The 24,100-nt window shown below is 43.2% G+C and overlaps 1 protein-coding gene across 41 annotated transcripts in view; it reads right to left on the reverse strand.

Annotated features, from left to right (window-relative positions):
* PSD3 (pleckstrin and Sec7 domain containing 3) overlaps positions 1-24,100 on the reverse strand; it is a 540,565-nt gene that overhangs the window by 102,842 nt on the left and 413,623 nt on the right. For 34 of the 41 annotated variants that reach the window (XR_014062388.1, XR_014062392.1, XR_014062391.1 and 31 more), the window contains 2 exons: positions 3,873-4,030; positions 1,262-1,406 (listed from right to left, as the gene is read on the reverse strand). Coding sequence is in view for 22 of the 41 variants with exons in the window: in XM_081521119.1 (XP_081377245.1) it covers positions 1,262-1,406; positions 3,873-4,030 (303 nt within the window). In the remaining 19 variants the exon portion in view is untranslated. Of the gene's footprint in view, positions 1-377; positions 683-1,261; positions 1,407-3,872; positions 4,031-24,100 lie in introns of those variants that run through there. The other 7 variants (XR_014062406.1, XR_014062394.1, XR_014062400.1 and 4 more) reach the window with 1 other exon arrangement.

A 24,100-nucleotide genomic window follows, 5' to 3' on the forward strand; every position in this document is an offset into this window, starting at 1 on the left:
GCACGCACGCACACACACACACACAGAGCTCCACAGTGGAATGCTTCTTGCCTTTCACAACACTTTGTACTGGAGTCACACTTGATGACATATGCGTGGCTCCGACATCAGCGCTGTCTCCTCTGCCCTCTTGGCCTCACTCTGCTGGGCAGCCCCCTTTCCCACACCTCTCCTGCTGCCCATCCTGTGAGTGTCTCCCTCACCCCCAAGGCCAGGCCCTGTCTGGAGCCCTCACGGTCCTCTGGACTTATCCTACATGTGCCTCTGATCAAACGGTGTTATAATTACTTGCTTGTTTATATTTGCCAATTGGATCCCAGAGACTGCCTTGGTTTTACTTGCCTTTCTATTTCCAGGGCCAAAAATAGTCTCTGAGGTACAACAGGCACATGATATGTACTTATTAATAAATGTTCCATTGATAACCATGATATTGGGTGTGTAGAGGAGCTAGTTGATATCAAGACCTGGTTGATCACAGCCAGATGAAACTCTATCATTGCACCAATAAGAAATTCACAAAGATGTCAAAGTAGCTTCCAAAATCCTTAACAGGTGAGTGGAAATAGTGGCCCTGCAGACAGGTTTAAAACTGGTAGATGTGGCTTGTATGCAGTGTCCTCAGAACAGAGTTGTAAGCAGGAAAGGAACGCCATAAAATGTGACCTTCAGAAACATCGACCTGATAAAAGGAGAGTAGCTCAAGTGAATACCTCCGAAGACAGTTCTCGTGTGCTCTGTCTGCATTCTCTGGGAAAACCAGCTCCTGCCCGAGGGTGGGGAAGGCCCTGTCTCGCTGCACTGTGAACAGTGGGTCCCTGGGAATGTTTCCAGCATCACACACCGTCTGGGATATGGGAAAAGCTCAATAAAATGAAAAATTGAATGAATGAAGGAATAAAAAGCTGGTTTCCAAGGCAGGACATCAACCCTTAGCCAAATATTTAAAAAATATGAACTGTTAGGAAAAATAAGACCAAACAACAAACAAAAATAAAAGTGAGGCCGGTGTAACTGAGTAGTAAACTCATTTTAGAAACAAATTCAAAGCGTGTGTTCACCCCACCTCGAGTCCGTCGTGTCTGCTTCCCACACAAATTATAGAGGCCACCAGCACGCTGTGTTCTGCCCCCCTGACAGCAAGGCCTCCAGGGCGAGGTCTCATCCTTGCCCCCAGAATATGGGGCATTATTCAAATACAAATGGTAAGACTATTTTACAAAGTGTAAAATGACAAAGTGTAAAGATCAAAAGGCCTTACCTGAGACAATTTGGTCGTGGTGGCAGGCAGCAGTGGGCGGCTAAACTTCTTCTGAGACCCAATGGCTGCCGGAAACGGTGGTGCCGAAAACACAGCGGCGACACAGTTAATCTTGTTTATCCATCCCTGCATTTCCTCCGGACTCCTGGGAGACACAGGTGTACTTCTGTCAGGATATTTCCACACCTAAGTGTATGACATCCTGCCCATTTCTCATTACTGATCTAAAATGACATATAAAATCATTCATTCTTCTTGGGACGAATAATCCCTGGCAAAACTTCACTGGAGAGTAACATTTTCAACAGCACTATGGCAACAAAAGGCCCTGGAACCTATGATCATCACAGAGTTAGGCTGTGACTACCTCCCGAGGATATAGAGGAAACAAGGCAAAAAACTCCACAGCAAGTATTCATTAAACCCCCTACTTTCTATTTGATGCTGATACTAGGCTAGTCAGAAATTAATTTAAAAATTAACTCATGTCTTCTAATCACGTAATGTGATTTTAAAATACAACTGAGGGATAAACTGATAGAGGGAATATAGAGAGGTATATACACCCACTTTGGAAAGTAATTTGGACAGTTTCTTACAAAATTAACTATAAATTTATCAGCAGTTCTACTCCTAGGTATATATTTACTCAAGGGAAATAAAAACATACAGGCACTAAGAGACTTGTATGTGAATATTCACAGTAGCATTATTTATAAGGCTCAAAAAGGAGAAACACTCTAAATGTCCATCAACTAGTGAAGGATGGACACAGTGAGTCTGAATCCAGACAGAGCATCGCCACCCAGCAGCAGGGGCGGGGAGAGCGGAGACAGGCGCCATGTGGATGACCCCAGACCTTTACGCGGAGTAACAGAAAAGCCCACACACTCTACGCCTGCATGTACATGAAAATCCAGAGAAGGGCATACAAAGAGGAGCCCAGTGGTGTCCGGGCTGGGGGTAAGAACGGCACAGGGGCTCAGTCTCTGTCGGGTGATGGCAGTGTTCTAAAGCTGGACAGGGTTGCACGATTCTGCAAATTTACTAAATGTCACTGTGAACTTCGAAGTATGTGAGGTGCACCTCGATAGGGCATAAAAATACCCAACTGAGAGAACGTGGAAATCTCCTGAGGTCAGTGTCACACCGTGAACTTGCACGCCATGTTTGTGGAGCCCGGCACTGACCGCGCTTGTGAACTCATAAACGAATGGAAGAAACAGATCGGAACCAGGTGAGATACCCACCGGCTATACAATCAATACAAAGATGGACAAAAAGTCAGCCAATCTAAAAATCCCTTTCTGCAGGATTCCCCTGAAAGCAATCACGCTGAGCCAACAGCCCACCAGGGGTCTCCCTCACCGTGCCCCGCACGCCTCTCTTTCATTGGACTAAATTCTGCATCAGTTATATTTGGGGTAATCAGATCTCCTGAGTTATCATATTCAGCACTTTTAGATATTTAAAAACAATAATGCTGGGGAACAGAATAATTTGAAGGACTTTTATGACTAATAGCCGTAATTATGCATCTGGCTGTGGTTCCCTTGGGTGTTAACTGTCTTACTCCCACACTAAAAATATCCTGTGTAACTTTGGGTTTCCTTACAACTTCCTCCTCACCGGATGTCAGCAGTTTGACACCTTTGCAAGCTCAGCACCCACAGATCGCCAGGGAACCTGTTCTTGTTCTCATTCCCCTTTCTCATCTTCCACTGTTTTCATCAACAAGCACGCGGACACCCGTTTTTACTATCTTGACGTCAAATGTCATGCCAGTGCCAAATGCGGTCACCTGGCAGGGCTGGGTTGAAAGTGGATCTGAAGTCAAGCTCAGGCTGTAAGAGGCACACCGTGAATAATTAACAATGCCTGCCACGGACACCGATGCCACGTGTGCGACTAAACTGCCTGTTCGCGAGGCTCAGTTCTAAAAATCCAAAGTTTCTCACTTCATAAATCCAGAATTCTGCACGTGGAGTGTTCCATCCCTCATCTGAAGGCTGTCACGGACTTCTTATGACATAGGCAACCCACCCTGCTTCCTTGCCCACAGTATGGTTTTATCTTTTCCTTCCAGTTTAATCACAAACTCTTGGAGCTCAGAAGGAAAGAGGAGAGAGAGAGAAGGAAATGAAATCCACACTTCCTGCACAGCCTCTATGTGCCAGGCACGGAGTCGAGGCTCTCTGCATACCTGCTCCCATTTGCTTCTCAGCAGAACCCTGTGAGATGTACGCTAGGGACAAGCGCAGGCTCAGAGGTTAACCTGTGGGCCGTGGCAAAGAGCCAGGCAACGGTCGGTCATCTGAGTCCAGGTCTGCTTCCCTCACTGTGCGACGGGACTGGCACTAACCCCCGGTCTCCTTGATGAGGACATCACACTCCAGAGCTGGGAAGGGGCTGACAGAGGGTCGCAGGGGACTCCGCGGAAGCAGAAAGCTTGCCCCAGGGGTTCCTAGTTTCCTTAGATAGTTGTCTCTCTGTTGTAGCCGGTTAATGACTGACTCAGCAAGTGTCCCCTGTAGACCCCAATTCTCTTTCTGGGTGTAAAGTGGTGCTGTGCAAACTAAAAATCCAAGCCAAACCAACCAACGAAACCTACTGGGCTTGGAAGAGCAAGACCCTCCAATCAGCCGTCTTCAGCTTGAGCACGTTGGGCTTCTTCTCATAGTCGGTGGCCTGGGACGCCAGTGCGTGGTGCACGCTCACGGCGTTTTTCAGGTCCTCTTCCGACAGGGCCTTCTCTGGCTTATATTCGTCCTGCAAGCGGATACGAAGAAAGCAAAGACACGTTCAGACTCCATCTTCTCTTCTCTTTTTAAAACCTACTAACTGCAAGAAACAGTTTGGAAAGTCCATGAAGGCGCATGAGCAACCTGAAGTGAGTGGTGGGTGAAAACAACTCCGTGCCACGTCATAAGAGCCGCCAGACACCCTGTGCTGTGAAAAGGATTCTCAGAATGAGAAAATCCACATTTACCAAAGGCTCACTTTTGCAAAAGCTGATACATAATAATTAAAGAGCTAAGGAAGGTCAAAGATAAAACATCTACCATACACGTTTAACAGTGATTTGAAATGAAGCGAGGTCTCACAGGGCAATTTGGTTTCAGAAACAAATGGACACCATCAGCAGAAGCGAACTGATGGTGACAACTGTGCCATTGTGTCAGCTCTAAAGACTCTACATTTTCCTGCTACTTTCTTTTGAGGCTAATAATATGAAGGAAAAAATGAACAGTACAATGAAATAATTTCTCCAGTTGTTCTCTGAAAGAAAAGAGAAAAAATCAGCTTAATCTTAAGTCAGGAGAAAGATTAGCTCTATTATCATAAATTTGAAAAATGAGTAAAATTACATAAAAAGGAGGGTGTCATGGATAGATGCAATCTTATCTTTGAGCATGATCCAGACACAATTCTTTTGTATAGCTTCCCCCTAAACATAACTAAAAAAAATCCCAACTAGTAGAAAAATGTGATATTATTATCGTACTATTATTATTATATCTAGTCATTTCCGTGGGTCCATAAGAATAAAAAAGGCCCGAAAACCAATGTAAGCATGGTAGACATTACAAACTGTTATAGGAGATATTTTTTACTATTAAGTTCCTCTCTCCTCTTCCCATATTTTACAATATCAAACATGATGGTATAAACTTGCACTTCTTCTATAAAGAACACATACTCCTCACCTTCTAATTAGTAGCAAAAGCCTTTTCATAGTAAAAGGAAGACATAGTCTATTCTGTTATCACAGTTTCATTTTACAAATTTCAAAAAAGTAATTATACTCTCCCATATCTCTTCCTCTCTTCCCCGTGGCCCCAGCACAAACCAAGCTTTTCAGGGGTACTCTTGCCATCAGTTCAAAGTGAGTCAGAAAGAAACAGCAGCTGCTGATCTCCATGACAGTGCTGAGGCCAAGGGGGGAAAAACCTAAGATACTCAGTAAATACCAACAGCAACATAAAAATCACACAATTTATAACACTAAATGATAAAATTACTACTTTAAGATTGCTACAACTCTATCTTATTAAGCCTCGGAGATTAAGAACTGACGTCAACAGTAACTGCGGCCACTGCCCACAGTCAAGGTTTCCCGTCCACAGTAACCTCTCTGCTCCGCTCGGCCAAACGTCCCCCACTCTCTCCCGGATGCCTGTCCCACCACACCGGAGGTTAAGAGCGCAGGGAGGTGCCTGGAGCCGGACCCGTCTCTTCAACATTTCCATGATCTTGGATTAATTAATTCACTCATTAAGTTTCATTTTCTTTGAGAAGTAGTGATATCTTCTTCATAGAGCTGTAGGATGAGATTCCATGAGATACTATTTTTTACACTTTAAATAATGTTCAAAGCGGATAGTAAGCACTTAGATGTTACTTGATATGGTTTCTAATAATAACTGTTAGCAGCATATAGCTTGAACTTGTATTTCATAAGGAAAAACTTGTGAGTATTAAACTTTCTGCTTACATACCCTATAAACACACATTTGTAACCACCTTTATCGTCTTTCCTCCTTACACAGAGGAATCGTGCTTAGGGTTGATCCTGTACTCCAGATCAACCTCCACCAACCCTTCCTAGGATCTCATTTCCCGGTTATTATCTTTCCACTATATTTTAAACCCTTGTTTGTCTATGGGCTTCCTCCCCACAGCCTATAAACACCCTCAGGGTCTCTATTATATTTGTAATAGTCCGCCCTGAGAATCACTTCCTCCTCTTGCCGTCACCTCTCTTTTTCCTTTATATACAACTAGTCAGGAGTCCACATGGACTATTTTTATACATTAATTTCCAGTTTACCCTTTAACCCACTGGAGTCTGTAGTCCATTTCTACACTTCACTGAATCTGCTCTGGCAAAGATCAGCAATGACTTCCTGACTGCAAAGTTTTATAGAGTCTTTACAGCTTTCATCTCACAGCAACCAAGGAAGTCAGCAATTCTCCTGAAATTCTTCACAGCTTCCCTTCCCACTTCCCTCCTGCATGTCTCCTCCACTCTGACCATGACTTGGCACCTCCTCGTCCGCCTGTCCACTAGGTGCCAGCTCTGCCATTGGCCTTTGTCCTTTCTCATCCCGGAGGTGCCCCCTGGAATGACCACAACCACAGGCGACCCTGGAACGTCACATGGCGGGGGGAGCTGAGAATCCACACGAGACTTATCGTCTGCCTCCCATTTATGCAGTTCCTTGCCATCTTCCACTCCTGTGTCCACGGTTCCACGTTAGCGAATTCAGTCTGTGAATCACACAGTATGTAGTGCTCACGGCTGAAAACTCCGCCAATGATTGAACCTGTGCAGCTCAAACTTGTGCTGTTCAGGGTTAAACTCTACTCTTACCAGCGTAGGTCCTATCTGTATCACAACACCTGACACACCGCTGCGGGTGAACAGGAAAAGAAAGACCAACCCTTAGCCATTAGCACGGGGTGACTTGGACCTTTGGAGCAACTCCTGAGGTGTATTCTCTCTGACCTCATTCTTCAAGCTTAAAACCAAGCTTAAAGGACGATGTTCCTAGAGTTCTCTAAAAATGCTAAGAGTTTTAAAATGAACATTTATCACAGCTCTAAGTAGAAGTGAACAGTAATTATCAATTGGGAGGACTGCACCACGGTTTCTGAGGAGGACTCTATTCTCAGGCAGTTTCCTAAATCCTAAGGTCTCTAATACTGGAAGGAAGATACTGCCCAGGACAGAAATGGAAGATAAGATCTATATAACTAGGATGAAACCAAAGTCTAGGAATTTTAAGTCTAACATCGGCTTCCACTCTTTTAGTTAATAGTAATATCATTTTATCATTTTAAAAAAGGGCAAAATACAAACAAAACATGTTTGGCATTCTGAATTCCTACTAGAAACTGTAGCTATAAGTCCATACAAAATGAAAACTCGGGGTAGACTAGAAAAGTTAGAGCTGACAACGGAATAAAAAGAAGAGACTTTATTTTGCAGAGCTCATTCTGACATCTTTATTTTTCACTGCTTAAAGTTGAAGATGGTGTTTAATGATGGTATTGGGAAAGAAGAAATAAAGGATAAATTATCATAATCAAACCATTTCAAACCTAAGACTCTTGGCTATGCAAACTAAATGAGAAAAGAGAACAAGATAAATTCAATCAAGAAATTTTCTACAAAAAAAGAAAATGCTCTATGACACCTAATAATTACTAGCTATTTTCTCAAACAAATGAAGGGTGAAAATGATGCCTAAAAACACATTACTCTCCTCTGTGTTCACTGCAATCTACGTCTTTTATCCAGGATGACTCACTGGAGCTCTCTACCACCCTAATGAGCACCAAGCTTGTGGTTTCACAATGCTGTTTATTTAAAATGCATTTAAAGCATGAAATGAGAAGCTTTCTCCTTTTTCTTAAGAAGTCTGTTAATTAAATGTCATGTGAAGTTGGATCATAACACACTAACGCAAAGATCATCTACATATGCACAAACAATAGGTTGGTGTCAAGTCTGAAAATCTGTACCCTCAGGTGAGTATAAAGTCCAACTTGGAAAGTGACCAAATGTCAACTGATATTCACCAATGTCAATTTTAAAATGCTCAGATTCTAGTTTACAGAGTATAAGGCGCAAGTGCTCTACCTCATTAAAACAATTTAAAATAAAGTTGAAATAGTCTTGATTTCCACTGAGAGAATATACTTGTGAGAGAAGTGAAGACGTTCTTGAGAGCCTATGAGGATTTAACAAAAATGTCGATAATTAAACTGGATCCTAAGCTGTGTATTAATTCTTGATTTTTAAAAAGGCTTTACAAACATTTTTCACAATTTGATGATTATCTTTTAAAAAAATTCTGTGTATTTCTGGTTAGATGTCATTCTAAAAATTATTCAGCTTCATTTTTCTTTTACCAGGGAGCACAGTGTGTTCCCACAAATCTGGGAGGAAATCAAATGAAGGCAGGTTCTAGCCCATCACTCAAATAATCAGATACCTGAAAGTCACTTCTTCATAGAACGTTAAGACGGCAAGGAGCTTCAAGGATCATTTCAACTAATTTTCTCATGTTAGATAAGCAGTTTTAAAGTCAGAAAAATGTCTTATATTTCTGTAAGGAGAATTAGGAAATAAGCAAGTTAAAGTCAAAGGATTATATTTGTTCATATTAGTTTGTTCGGTTACAGTGGACACTGCACCATCTCCACATTGTGCTGATGTGGACACATGGACCCTGGCAGAGGACTGACCCTGTTTGCACGGGACCCGCCATGGTGCACACAAGCAGGGGGCACTCACAGACATGGTGGGACTGGAAGGACTTGGAAGGCTTTCTCAGTCAGGTCTCTGATTTCAGGGACACACAGGACATTTCTAGGACAAATCTGCTAAGTGAACCAGGAAGTTAGGATCTGTCTTTTGATGATCACACAGCTGAACTGGAAGAGAGTTAGAGCAGACAGATAGCCATGAGCAGCCCTTTGAAAGGGCTTCCTAAGTGGCTCAGAGGTTAAGAATCAGCCTGCAATGCAGGAGATGCAGGTTCCATCCCTGGGTCAGGATGACTCCCTGGAGAAAAAAAATGGCAACATACTCTGGTATTCTCGCCTGGGAAATCCCTTGGACAGAGGAGCCTGGTGGGCTACAGTCCATGGGGTCGCAAAAGACTTGGACAAGACTTGGTGACTAAACAACAGCCCTTTGAAAAAGCATATAGGATTCTGTGACTCAGTATCTGAAGAAACTTAAAAGGTCTTAACATTTTTAAAAAGAAGAAACATCTCAGCACCTTCCTTACTCCTTGAAAGTGAAAGTAGCTCAGTCATGTCTGACTGTGCGACCGCATGGAAATTCTCCAGGCCAGAATGCTGGAGTGGATATCCATTCCCTTCTCCTGGGGATCTTCCCAACCCAGGGATCGAACCGAGGTCTCCACATTCCAGGCAGATTCTTTACCAGCTGAGCCACCAGGGAAACCCAAGAATACTGGCTGGGTAGCTTATCCCTTCTCCAGCAGATATTCCTGACCCAGGGATCGAACTGGGGTCTCCTGCATTGCAGGCGAATTCTTTAGCAGTTGAGCTACCAGGGAAGCCCATCCTTACCCCTTGAATATTTCTAACTCACACGTGACCAGGGTTTCCTCTTGGTTCCTGCTAAGGCTGCACTTGGCACTGTCTGTGACAGTGTGATGTGTGCCCATCGTCACCCACCCACTACCACTCAGTGTAGAGCCCTGGAAACCAAGAGAGTGTCGAATATGTGTTTCCTGCTATGACTTTCACATGACTGGTGTGGGTATAATATTTACTGCAAGGAAGGGAGGGAGGAGGGGAGGGAGTGACAGGCACCGCCTAGGCCCCCAGGGAGCAAACAGGAGGAGAGGTTTGCGTTCTGGACCCGTCTCACACTCGAGCAGCTTGACAAAGGGCACAGAACACTGCAGCCCCTCTCCGTGTGGGCACGAACCAACTGATGGGGTAAACTCGTTTCTGTTCGTGAGACCCTCTGAACGTGTTTTTAAACAAATCTTCAGAGCACAGCCCGTGTGTCTTGAACTCCAGATACCATGTGTTTCCAGTTGCAATGCCTTTTTATGAATTGATGGTCCTAAAAAATTCTGATTGTGTTTGAAATGTGCCTTATGTAATGGTCACACTGCTCTGTTGAAATGGGTCATTCATCTGACTTATAACTAATGAAGACTCAGATATGATCATGTAACGCCTCAAAACCTAGTTAACTTTTGTTTCATGCACTTTCCATTGTTTCAGAGAATGAGAGAGGGCTCCATATGGCCCTTTCAGGGTGTGAGAGGGCACAGAACCAGCAGTTTCACCAAAAATAAATAAATAAATGTGCCCTGAGCACAAAGGACAGCTCTTTGCTATCCGGATCCCAGTCAGGTCGGCCAGCTCCCAGCACCTGGCATCAGTCCGGGGGCCTGGTCTTCAGGGCCCCCTCCTGCCTGGCCCAGGCCCACTCTGCACTTGCCACCTGTACTTCAGACACTACAGCAAACAACTCCCTTCCCAGTCCAAAAGGCTTACATGCAGTTGGAACTAATCTCTCTCTCTCAAGGAAACAATGGAAGATTTTGCATCAGGAACAGAGAGTTCCCAGTATACCAAGACAGGAAACTAAATTTTTAGCTAACCAACATTTTTTAACATTTGAAAGACATGCCAAAGGCAAATATATTCTGATCTGAATACGTGTTTTCTAGACTCTAGAGATAAAAGACATTAGAATATTGTCTAGGGACTTTCCAGCGGTTAACAATCTGCCTTGCCATAAAAGAGACACACAGGTTCAATCCTTGGCTGGGGAACTAAGATCCTGCATGTCACAGGGCAACTAAGTCCACGAAACACAACTACTGAGCCCAGGCACTGAAAACAGAGTCCAAGCGCTGCCACGAAAGATCCCACGTGAGGCAACAAAGATTCCAGGGGCCACAGCAAGACCCGGTGCAGCCAAATAAATAAACAGATGCTTTTTTCTTTTTAAAAGAGAACATTCTCCAGAGCCTGGTGTAGCGGATACCATAGTCAAGTAATTCAGAGCCACGCACTCACCAGCCACCCACACCCCTCTGTCTCAACCATTCCATCAATCACCTGACAATTTATTTTAAGGATAACATAATTCACTTTTGTCACAATCAGACCTGTAACAAAAATACCATCATAAAGCTTACCAAAAAAGACTTGCAAGAAAAGGACAGACTAGTAGGGTCAGACACACAGCCCTTGACTGAAGCCAACAGAGATCTTCTGAAGCTGTGTGACAGCAAAGACGCATCTCAGCATTTGACCAGCAGATGACTCACTCCTGGATAACAACACGGTAGAAAGCCAATACCTGTATGTCGACAAGTGATGGATCTTCCCCACCAAAAATTTAATCATTTTATCATCAATGCCCGGCAATTTCAAAATTTCAAAGCATATATAAACTGTTATATTAAAATAATATTAGACTCCTCTGCTGCAAACACTTCATATTCCAATAAAAATAAATAGCTCTCCATCGGGTAATACATTTCCTGAGCCTGGTCTCAGGGGCACTGCAAGTACCATAGCCAGACACGGACAGGAGTGCGTTTCTGCTCAGCTGGAAAGCAGACAAAACCACTTGCTTCACCACAGATGCTGCACTGTGCTCCGCCGAAGAGAAGGCCTAGAAACCGCAGTGCTTTTACTCACACAGCCTTTTCCCCTTTCTGCTGATGTTTTCTCCAGTTCACCCATTCACTTGGTTTTTATTGAGTCACTTGCCATTCATTGCATAAAACCTCTATCACCGTAAGCCCAAGCTCTTTGCGGAGTAGACACCAGGTTAGTTTCTTGCTCCTCCCAATATGACGTTTTGTAAATGGTTCTGATGTCACTAGCGCAGTTTTCTGTGGATTTCCTTTTTGCTTGAAAGTGAGAGGCAAACATGATGAAGCAGGGGGAGGGGAGGGGCCAGAAAGGGAAGGAGGTGGTCATGAGGCTGGCAGGTCGTGTATAAGCTGGAGAAACAGGAGAAGGGCTCGGGACCATGTCAGGAACTGTCTAGGGGAAAGAAAGAAAGAAACAGACCTGTTTACCTTGCGAGAGAACAGACGCTGGGGATCCAGGATCTGCAGGTCACAGGAAGGGGGGTGTCACGGGGGCACGGAGGGGCGATCAGGGAAGAACCTCCTAAAAGCAGCTGTCTGCATGCTCTCCGCCCGTGTCCTCACTCACCCTGTCTGGCTTCCAAGCCCGCCGCTCCACTGGGGCTGCCTCGTCAGTAACTTCCTCGTCGCTGGATTCCAGAGGGACTTTCCGATCCCTACCTTAGGTCACCTCTTCAACCCGGAGCGCAGCTCCAGGCCCTGAGGTCGGCGGCAGCCTGCCCCTCCCACCCCCCGCCCCGTCTCTCTCTCCTCCCGCCGCCCTCCTCTGTCCCCCCGGGTCTGGTCACACTGCCGGGCCCCTCTCACGGGCCCTCCCTCGCAGGCACACATGAAACGTCTGCGTCCCACTGTTCTCCCCGCTTTACAAACTCTGAGTGACTTCACCTCTCCATGTTTCTTTTTTGGAGGACTCTCCAGACCCTTTCCCGGCCCGATACGCACACCCATAACTGGGTCAGACCCCCGATTTCAGCACCAGGTACTGGACTGCCCAGTCAGTGTGCTTCCCCCTTCCCGCGACTCCTACCATAGTTGAAGCTACTCTGGTCTCTGTGACTCCGACACTGCCCTCAACCCACACTCCACCCTAGAGCCAGACTGATCTTTCTAAAATGTACATCTGACTGTGTCACACCCCATTAAAAACCCTTGGATACTCCCACACTGCTCTAGGGGAAAAGCTCAACTCCCAAGCACAGCCTGTGGGGCGCCTGCAGCTCCCTGCACACGCCGTGGTCTCTGACATCTGGGCATCCATACATGTTTCTCCCTGCCAGAATCCTGCACGTCACTAACCTCTATGTGTCTTTTCAGGGCAGGTCTAGACATCACTTCCTTTGTGAATCCTGAATCACTTCCTTTGTGAATCTTCTCTGCTCTTCCTGAGGTCCAGTGAACTGTCCTTCCACGGCACATTGCCTTCTTTGTAGCATATACTGAATTGCACTGAAGTAGCTTCTTTTTTTGCCCACGCTTACTTCTTTCATTAATTTTTTTGCAATTTTTTTTTATTGTAGGATAACTGCTTTACAATATTGTGATGGCTTCTGCCGTACATCAACCTGAATCAGCCACAGGTAAACACACATTCCCTCCCTTCTGAATCCCCTTTCCACCTACCAGCCCACCCCACCCCTGGAGTTGTCACAGAGTACCTGGTTGAGCTTCCTGTGTCACACAGCAAATTCCTACTCGCTATCTGTCTACATATGGTAATATATATGTTTCTATACCATTCTCTTTGCCGCACTTTTACAATAGCTAGGACATTGAAGTAACCTAGATGTCCCATCGACAGAAGAACGGATACAGAAACTGTGGTACATATATACAATGGAATATCACTCAGCTATAAAAAAGAATGCATTCAAGTCAGCCCTAATGAGGTGGATAAACCTACAGCCTACTATAGTGAAATAAGTCAGAAAGAGAAAGACAAATATCATATATTAATGCATATGTATGGAATCTAGAAAGATGATAGTGATGAACTTATCTGCAGGGCAGAGATGGAGATGCAGACACATAGAACAGACTTGTGGACACAGTGGGGGGAGGAGAGGGTGGGACGAATTGAGAGAATAGTATGAAATGGCTTTTTATTTGTTGACCTTTTCAGACAGAGCTGAAAAGCTCTGTAAGCTCCTCTAGAGGCTATATTTTGCTCTCAGGCATATTTGCAATGCACAGCATTCTAGAAAACTACAGCAGTCCTGACCTAAAGATGCATGCACTACTGGTTTGCTTTCTGTGATGGTCTGAGTCAGGATGACAGTTTGTCAACCTAAGTTCAGCTGATAATAGACGCTTGACTTTAACTGCCAATCTGGGAATCATGAAATGATTGAAATGCTGACATTTCTATGATTGTTCATGTTTCCTGGTAACAAAAAGGAAGACTATCTGAAAAGTGGGTCTGAACTAGAAAATCTTAAAAGGTTAGTTACACTAAGTATGGAAGGTAATTAGAGATAGCCTCACATTCCAACAGAGGAGAGGTGGCATCAGGCAAGTGCCGTGACGGATAGAGGAGAATCACTGATCCTGACCAGAGCAGGAAGCTGCCTTCAGGAAGAAGCTTGTACATACTTGCTGTGTATTAGCCAAAAGTTAGGGGTTTCCTGATGGCTCAAGTGGTAAGGATTTGGCCTGCCAATGCAGGAAACATAGGTTTGATCCCTTGTTGAGGAAGATCCCCTGGAGGACGAAATGGCAAACCACTCCAGTATTCTTGCCTGGAGAAGTCCATGGACAGAGGAGCCTCATGGGCTACAGTCCATGAAGTTGCAAAGAGTCAGACATGTCTTAGCAACTAAACAATAATAAGAAGCCAGAAGTTAGTGGAAACTGGTTGACGTAGTAAAGGTTAAGAAAAAGTTCTCCAAAATCACATGTTTTAAACTTCTAGTAGTTAGGAAAGACATATAATAGAGCTATGTGTTTATATAAGAATTGCTCGTTGTTCGATTGCCAAGTCGTGTCCGACTCTTTGTAACCTCATGGACTGCAGCACACCAGGCCTCTCTGTTCCCCACCATCTCTCAGAGTTTGCCCAAGTTCATGTCCATTGAATTGGTGATGCCATCCACCCATCTCATCCTCTGTCACCCTCTTCTCCTTCTGCTTTCAATCTTTCGCAGCATCAGGGTCTCTTCCAATGAGTCGGCTTATACAAGAATAATCTAATGGAAAAAACACTAGCATGGTTCCGACCACCCTTCAGAAGCCTGAGGAGGCAAACCAACCTCTGAGCCTCAGCTTCTTCATATAAAAAATGGGGACAATATCCTCCTATAAAGTTGTAGGGCTCAGATATAAAAAGTATCCCCAAAACTACATCATACTAACAAACCCATGTTATTTCTGGCTGAATGGTCACTGCAGTAAGTGGGCTCAATAAGTCTGCCAGTCCCTTCCTGCCATGATGAGGCGGGATGCTCTGATTTGGGATGACTGTTCCCATAGATATTATATGCAAAGCAATGCCCTGTAAAGATGCGTGTGTGTGTGTGTCTTTGTGTGTTCAGGGGGCATGCAACAGAGACAGTTTTAGGTAAACAGGCAGGGATATGTACCTTAGAGGCATGAGATCTTTGCTAAGTCTTCGGTTTCCCAAGGAGTCCCTGAAAACCTCGTGATGAGTCCCAGCACGGCCCTCCCTTGTGCTGGGACGGGAGCAGGGGAAGCCTGGCTGAGTGGGGGCGGAGAGCCTCAGAGCATCTGCCTGGTGTGGGCTCAGCTGTGCCTGGTTTTCCTTCTGGTGGCTGTGGATTTTTTGGGGGGACTGGTGGTGTTTACTACTATTCTCACTCTTAATGCAGAAATACTAGTTGGGTAAAAATCATTAGGTTCTTTCTTTTTTTCTTTTTTAAATATTTATTTATTTTTGGCTGCGTAGGGCCTTAGCTGCAGCATGCGGGATCTTTCGTTGCAGCTGCTGGGCTCAGTTGCCCCCCAGCACATGGGATCTCAGTTCTCTGACCAGGGATCGAACCCGCCTCCCCTACCTTGGGAGGCGGATTCTTAACCACTGGACCACTAGGGAGGTCCCTAGGCTATTTCTTAGCTGAGAAATCTTGATGAGCAATCGATAATGGAGCAATCGATAATGGAATGGGACGCCAAGCCGACCGCCCTGCAGTGGCAGAGGCATTGTGTGTATGTGTGTGGCGTGTATGTGCTCAGAGTGAAAGGAGGGTGGGTTTCGATGTCTTCAGGACACTCATTTGACTCCTTTAGTTAGGGGAGCAGAGGCCCTGCTTCCTTTGGTCTCACAACGCTGTCCCCCTCTTCTAGGAGCCAAGGTCTGGCAGCCACGGTGGGCGGAGGCAGGGGTGCAGCACCTGCCACCTGGGAGAACATGGGAGGTGGGGAGAAGAGTGCCTGGGAACCTTGGGATGGGAAGCCCTGATGCTGAGAAACTGATCTGGGCAAGCAAGGCGTGGAAAAAGAGGATGCTGGTAGAATGTGTGTGCTGGCGAGACCCTGGAGAACACGCTCCATCTTCACACCACCCACTTGGCACAGCCCTCCTGAGCCATGCCTCCTGGGAGCACAGTCACCCATCAGGTCCTGCCAGGGGGACTGGCTGGCACACAGCAGGATGCCGTCTGGATCCTTTGGGGGCCAGGGGGTGGGGGAGGGAAGCACATAGCTCACCCTCAAAGGGTCTGACATTCTTCTGGGGGAGAAAATTGCTTCTTTGGTAAAATAGTTCATAAACTCAACTGCGACACCGTTTCTTTCACTCTCATGATTCACTAGCTACTGGAAACATAATTTTTCATCATATTTCTACTCCTGGATACCCTCTGTCCAGCCTGTAAAACAAATGCCAAAAGCTGTTTTGGGACGTGGTCCAGTGGTTAAGACTCTGCCTTCCAGTGCAGGGGCTGGGGGTTTGATTCCTGGTGGGCGAGCTTAAGATCCTACATGCCTTGCGGTCAAAGAACCAAAACATAAAGCAGAAGTAATACTGAAATAAATTCAATAAAGACTTTAAAAATGGTCCATGTTAAAAAAAAAAATCTTAAAAAAGCTGTTTTTGCCATTCTCTGACCACGCCAATTCTCTCAAAACTGTTATTTCCCTCTCACTGGTTAAAAATGCAGCCCCCCCCCCCTTGCCTTTTTTAACCTTGCCTGCCTAGCAAATGCCTGATCATCCTTCAGGTATGGTGGGTTCAAGGTGTGTTAACTTCCCAGGGAGGCACTCTCTGACCTTTGCAAGCATGGTCAGGGGCCTTATTTGGTGAGACTCTGCATTCCTCTGTTAGTTTATACGCTGTTTGGTGAAGGTTCAATTCCCCTGTTTCTTGGCTTGCTCTGTGGGTTCTGTGTGGCAGAGACTGTATCTTCATCATCACTGGAAGCCCAGCATTTAGCAGAGTACTTGCTGTGTGGTCAGCTCTAAACGGCTCTGTGAAGACGTAACCCCCAAACTGTATAGACCCCCAATTACCCTGCAATCATATAACTTTCTTTCTATGCAGCATCTGCCATCATGTACTAGCAGGTCAGGACTCCAGCAAGGCTAAGGATTAGCCAGCAGTGGGACGGGAGGAGCCCTTTGTAGGACACGGGCTGTATCAGTGTGGAGCGTCCGACACACTCTATACTCTGGAGGTAACTTAAAGAGGAACAGGTCTAGGAGCTGGCGCCTGCTGATGCGGGCAGGCAGCTCAGTGCCCTGGGGGTGCCCCTGGGGCAGTGGACAGCAGACAGCTCCCTGTTAACCTAACAGTGCTTGGCATTTTCAGATGTAGAGGCCCATTGGGTCTTCACATTTGTATAGCCTCTCTTTTTGTTTTTTAAATCTTACAAGTTAGGAAGAAACTAATTAAAACACCAGAGTAGATATATCCATCCAAGAAGCTGGTCTACTATGATGAAGGTTCCACTGGTTGGTGAGCTAGGCTCTAGGATCTATGCAAAGTTCTGGGAATAGATATTAGATGACTGCTATGCCGAGACTTTAAACACTTGTCCCATTTTTTCAGCCCCTCCTTTTCTTTTAAACAGCACTCACAACAATAAGAAGGGAGTCCGGCCTGGATACGGCACATGGGTCCCCTTCTCAGGCCACTCTCCATCCGAGCACAAAGGAGCAGCCCGAGAGACAGCCGCAGCGCTACCCACACGCTCCTAAACAAATGCATCGCTTCCTTTGGATCCCATTTTTCACTTTACGAGAGGAATCTCACCCAGTTTTCCCTAAGTGCCCGTCTGCCACACTCCAGAGGTACCATAAATATGGAGGTGCAACATAATTTTGTAGCTTTAATCCAACTGATGCTGACACTTCAGAATTGACAAAGTCAGTCCCTTGTCAACACACAGCCCTTTCTCTTTGATGTCTGGATGAGGCAAACAATTCCATTCCCTTATCCAAGGGGGAGGACGAGAAAGGCAGAGCTGTTGACTTGGAAACAGCCTCTCTCTGTGCATCACCTCTGTCAAATGCTGAATGCAAGAATGCTTCTCTCTCTTCCCAAACTCACCCTGGGATGGAGTGGGCGGAAATCCTGTGACTAGGTATTGAATGAAATGATTTTGCCAAAGACAACTCGACCCCTCATAGAGGTTTTAGAGAAAATGACAAAGTAAGCCAAGAGAATAGGATTGATGCTGGGGAAACAGCTGTGATATGTGAAATTTAATTTCAAAGGGCCATTCCCTACAGAGACAAATCTAGTTGAAAGGACCAATGTGGGCCCAGCATGTATACACATGGTGCTTTGGCAAAGGCCAAAGCAGTTGACTTATAAATTAGAAGCTGTGCTGGCTTCATAGGGAAACAAAGACAGTACAAGATATCCGGCCGCCTAAGAACATGAATAATCACCTAACATCAAAGTCTCCATTCCTCTAGTTGTTTGATCCCTCAAAGTAATGTGTACATTTTAGAAGGATGTCCCAGATCACTTTCTTTACAATCTTTGGGTTTCAGCTGTCTCCATACCTATCTCTGCAAGGGAAGTTAACCATGAAAAGAGCTCCAGTCCAAGGCGGAGTATCCCATAGTCTAATATTCCTTACCTAATCTAGCCCAAAAGGAAGAAAACAAAAGGTTTTGTTAACATTAGACATAGTTCTCAATCTAGACATTGGAAAAAAGTGCCAATAGAAGAGAATTACAATAGTGTTCCTTACAAAGCTGCTCTGGTGATATGTAAAATGTTGATATAGGATAGTCAAGGTCCTTTTAAATATTGATCTGGGTGACTCCTAAGATAGAGTGGTCTGAAAAAAGAATAATGCTTTCAATTTTATTATATAGGTCATTATGATACCATTTTGAAATGTTTAAAATGAAAATAAATCACATATGTCCCTCCCCAACACTTCTGTTTCCATCCCAAGCGGTTTACTATCTCAGTGGTGCAATGCGGATGCCCTCGCGTAGGCTGCCACCCAAATAAGTTTTGAACCGACATTATTTCAAGTCTATTTTCTTCCCCAGTGAGACACAAGTGTGGAAAGGCAGCTTTGGAGTGTGGCGAGTGTGCAAGGGCATGTGTTTGTGCACCGAAAACAAAAAGCCTGAAACAAATGAGGCCTGTACCTTTAAATGTCCAAATGCTAATAACTAGCGCGGCGAGGAAAGGCTGTGGTGGGGCAGACAGTGTCATAAATTACTTCGAGAGACGAAGCTGTTCGGTATTCAGCGAAGTAACTTAGCAATAGGTTTCAATAATCTTAAACAGTTCCCATTCTGTCCCTGCGACCAATGATACTTCTGAGAATCTATTTTTAAGAAATAAACAGAGATGTGCACAGTATATCATTATTTATAACTGTAAAAAGTTGAAATGAGGGTATGTTTGAAAATGGGAAAAATTAAATTATGACAAACCTATTTAATGGAAAATACTGTAAGCAATTAAAAATGAATGTTTTTGCAAATTCTGTAAAGAGGAAAAAATAAAACCATTTGACTTTTAATTTCATAGTCATCAGATACTAGACTGACCAAAAAATAAGCTTCTGAAGAACTTTTAATTTTAAAATGTTTCTGTTAATAAGTAGAGTAAAAGAAAAAGTAAATCATTGTCTAAGGATTGTCCAAATGTCCAGTCATTTGGACACTGTCCAATCATTGTCCAGGCCCAATCAAAGGAACAAAATAAATCTCCAGAAACTGCCCATAAAAAAGAAAGGTATATAATGTATCTAATAAAGAATTAAAAATAACCATCATAAAGAGTCTCAACTGGCTCAAGAAAATGATGCATGAACAAAACGAGAATATCAACAAAGAAAATATTTAAAAATCTAAAACAGAAAATTTGAGACTAAAGCATACAATGACACACTGAACAATTCACTAGACTCATTCATCAGCAGACTTAACCACAGAAGACGGAATCAGTAACTGAAGACAGAACAATTGGAATTATGCAGTCAGAGGAACAAATGGGAAAAAAACCATAAAAGAGTAAAAGCAGCCTAAGAGATTTACAGGACACTGTCAGCTGCACAAAATACCTATTAGCAGAGTCCCGGAAGGAGAAGAGAAAAGCCAACAGGTAGAGAACTTACTGGAAGAAACAGTGGCCAAATACTTAACAAATCTGAGGAGGAAAATGGACATGCAGATCCAAGAAGTCCAATAGTCTCACATTAAGATATCCTCACCTGCAGATCTACACAAAGACACATTACAATCAGGCTGTCAAGGAAAAAGTGAAGACAGAAGTTTCAAAGCAGCAAGAAAACAGACTTGTCATATTCAAGGTAATTTCTTAAGATGGTTGTAGGACTGGTCAGCAGAAGCCCTGCAGATCAGACGCGGGGGGTGGGGGGGGCGGGGGTGCCTGTAAACCAGGAGCACCGTGCCCAGCAAATGGCTCCTTTTAAAAGTGAAAGACAGATGAAGAATTTCCCAGGTGAGCAAAAACTGAGCGGATGTGTCACCGCTGGATCTGACTTACAGAAGAGTGTAATGAAAACAAGAGACTGAAATGAAAGGACACAAAACAGCAACACTGGAAATATAAGAGAAAGAAGATGAGATATAAATCTCACCGGCAAAGGTAAACATAGACACATACAGGGTAATGAAATGCTGTAGTAGCGGTGAGCAAATCACATCCAACTGTCGCACAAAGTTAAAATAGGAAAGTGTAAGAGCAACTATAAATACAAAACTTGCTAGCAGAAACACAATATAAAAAGAAATAAATTCTCACATCAAGATAAATTATGTGTGAGGAGGGAAAAGTGAAAGTGTAGAGTTCTTATATGTGATTAAATTTAGGTTGTTATCAGCTTACAAAGGACGACTTAGAACTGTAACATGTGCTACGTAAGACTCATGGTGACCACAAAGATAATACCAATGGATGAGACACGAAAGAAGGGGAGAAAGCAATCAAATTATGCTTTTATAAAATATCAACAAAACACAAAGGGAGAGAATAACAAAGGAAAAGGGTCAAAAAAGCCACGAAAGAGAAAACAATTTACAAAATGCTAATAGTAAGTACTTCTTCATCAATAATTACTTTAACTGTAAATGAACTAAATTCCCTAATCAATACAGAGTCTCTGAATGGATGTAAAAAAAAAAAAGACCCAATTATATGCTGTCTGTAAGACTCATTTTATGCTTGAAGGTACATATAGGCTGAAAATTAAGAAATGGAAAAGGATATTCATGCACAATGTAACCAAAAGAGAGTCATACTTATTAGAGACAAAACTGCAAAAAAAGACAAAGAAGGTTATTATATAATGATAAAAGAATCAAATTACCAGGCAGCTGTAATAATTAAAAGTACATAATATAATACCAGAACACTCAAATATATGAAGCATATATGGACAGAACTGAAGGGAGAAACTGATAGCAATACAATCATATTAGGGAATTTCAATACAGTCCTCTCAATAATAGGCAGAAAATCCAAACAGAAGATGAACAAGGAAACACAGAATAAGATAAACACTGTAGACAAAATGGACCTCAAAGACATACGAAGAACACTCCATCCAAGAGTAGCAGAATGCATGTCCTTCCAAAGTGCACACAGAACATTCTCCTGGACAGATTACATGTTAGCTTATAAAATAAGTTTCAACAAATTTAAGACACCTGACATCATACCAAGTGTGTTCTAATCACAATAGGATGAAACTAGAAATTAACAGTTGAAAGAAAACTGCACAATTACAAATATGTGGAAATTAAACAATACATTCTTGAATAATCAATGGGTCAAAAAAGAAATCATAAGAAAAATCAGAAAATATCTTGAGACAAAGGTAAATGAAAATACAACATAACAAAATTTATGAGATTATAGTATAAGCAACTTTATAGATAAAAAAACAAACAACCTAACTTTCCATGTCAAGAAATTAAAAAAACAAACTAAGGCCAAATTAGTAGAAGGAAGAAAACATTAAGTTTAGGGCAAAAAATCAGGCCACCCAGGTCCCACAGCCAGCCCCCCGAGATCCAGCCCCAGCAGCAGGCTGGCGTTATCCCTAGGACCACCTCCGAGCCCTCCAGCCAGCTGCACGGGGACCTGGCCACACAAACCAGTAGTTAGGCAGCCACCACATGAGGCAGGGCTGGCAGCCATCCAGGCCAGGGGTAGCCCTGCCTTCCAGCTCACCCACAGGACCTGACTGCGACAAAAGAAGGGCCCAACAGCTCACAGAGCGGGCACCCTTAGACCACACAGCTCTGGTGACGAGAGGAGTATGCTGCTGGGCCCCAAAGAGCATCTTCTAAATAAGGCCCTTCTCCAAAATTAAGAAATGTAGCCAACCTACCTAAACACATCAAGAAACATCATAATTAAAATGGCATGAATGAAAGATAAAGGGAGATTCTTAAAATCAGAGAGAGACAAGCCACCAGTTATCAAGGAACTCCCATAAGACTATCAGTTGATTTTACATCAGAAACTTTGCAGGCCAGAAGGAAGTGGCATGATATAATTAAAGTAATGAAAGGGGAAAAAGAAAACACCCTACAACCGAGAATATTTTAGGCTATTATTTAGATTTGAAGGAGAGATAAAGAGTTTTACAGACAAGTAAAGTTAAACAGTTCATCACCACTTAACTGGCTTTACAAGAAATTGTAAAGAGATTTTTCTAAGTGAAAAAAGAAAATACTACAACTAGAAATATGAAACTTATGAAAGGAAAATTCTCATTGGTAAAAGCAAACATATAGTAAAGGTAGTAGATCAAACAGTTATAAAGCTAGTAGGAATGCTAAAAGAAAAAGTAGTAAAATCATCTGTATCCACAGTAAGTAGTTAAGGGATTCACACACGAAAAGATGTAAAATGGTACCTAAAACATTAAATGTGGTGAGAGGTGACTAAAACTGCAGGTTTGTTGGAATGTATTCAAACTTAAGTGATCATTAACTTAAAATAAACATACACACACACACACACACACACATGTTTTTTATGACCTTCAATGGTAACCACAAGGCAGAAATCTGTAACAGATATACACACACAAAAAAGAAATGACTCCAAACATAACACAAAGGTAGTCATCAAATGACAAGGGAAGAAAGCAAAAGAAGAAAAATGAACAGAAAAGAATTACAAAAGATCTCTGAAGCAATAGTATCTGATAAGGAGTTAATATCCTAAATATATAAAGATTCCATATAACCCAACACCAAAACAAAATAAAACAACAAACTGAATGAATTATGGGCAGAAGATTTAAAAAGACATTTTCCAAAGAAGATATACAGATGGCCAACAGATGGATGAAAAGATGCTCAACATCACTAATCATCACGGAAATGCAAATCAAGACCACGATGAGATATTACCTCATACCTGTCAGAATGGCTGGAAGCCAAAAGACAACAAATATGTGTTGGCAAGGGTGTGGAGATGAGAATCCTTGGGCACTGCTAGTGGGAATGTGAACTGGTGCAGCCACTATGAAAAACAGTACCAACATTCCTCAAAATTTAAAAATTAGAACTATCGTAAGATCCAGCAATTCCATTTCTGGGTAATTTTCTGAAGAAAACAAAAAGGCCATTTTAAAATGATTCATGCACTTCTAGGTTCACTGTAGCATTATTTACAATAGCCAAGATATGAAAGCAGTCTAAATGTGCACTGACACGTGAATGTGGCATATATAAAAACATACATAACAGAATATTACTAAGCAATAGAAAAGAATGAAATCTTGCCATTTGTAGTAATATGGATGGACCTAGAGGCTATGATGCTAATTGAAATATTTCAAAAAAGACAAATGATTTCACTTGTATGTACAATCTAAAAAACAAAACCGACATAACAAAGCATAAAGCGAGTCACAGATACAGAGGACAAGCCAGTGGCTGCCAGAGGGGAGAAGGGTGGAGGGATGAGTGAAACCGGTGAGCGAGATTAAGAGGGTACCACTTTCATTACCAAATAAATCAGTCAGGAAGATCAAATGTACAGCATGGGGAATACAGTCAATAAAATATAATAACTTTATATGGTGACAGAAACTAGACTTACTGTGGTGTTCATTTTGCAATATATAGAAAGTATCAACTCACTATGTTGAATACTAGAAACTAACAGTGTTGTAGGTCAACCATACTTAAAAATAAAACAAAGAAAGAAAAATAATAAGCGGGAGAACTGCAAAAAAATTAGGATAGCAACCAATATTTGTCA

The sequence above is a fragment of the Giraffa tippelskirchi genome, chromosome 8 (assembly GCF_054371585.1).
Source record: "Giraffa tippelskirchi isolate mGirTip1 chromosome 8, T2T-mGirTip1v1.2.pri, whole genome shotgun sequence".
Taxonomy (NCBI): Eukaryota; Metazoa; Chordata; class Mammalia; order Artiodactyla; family Giraffidae; genus Giraffa; species Giraffa tippelskirchi.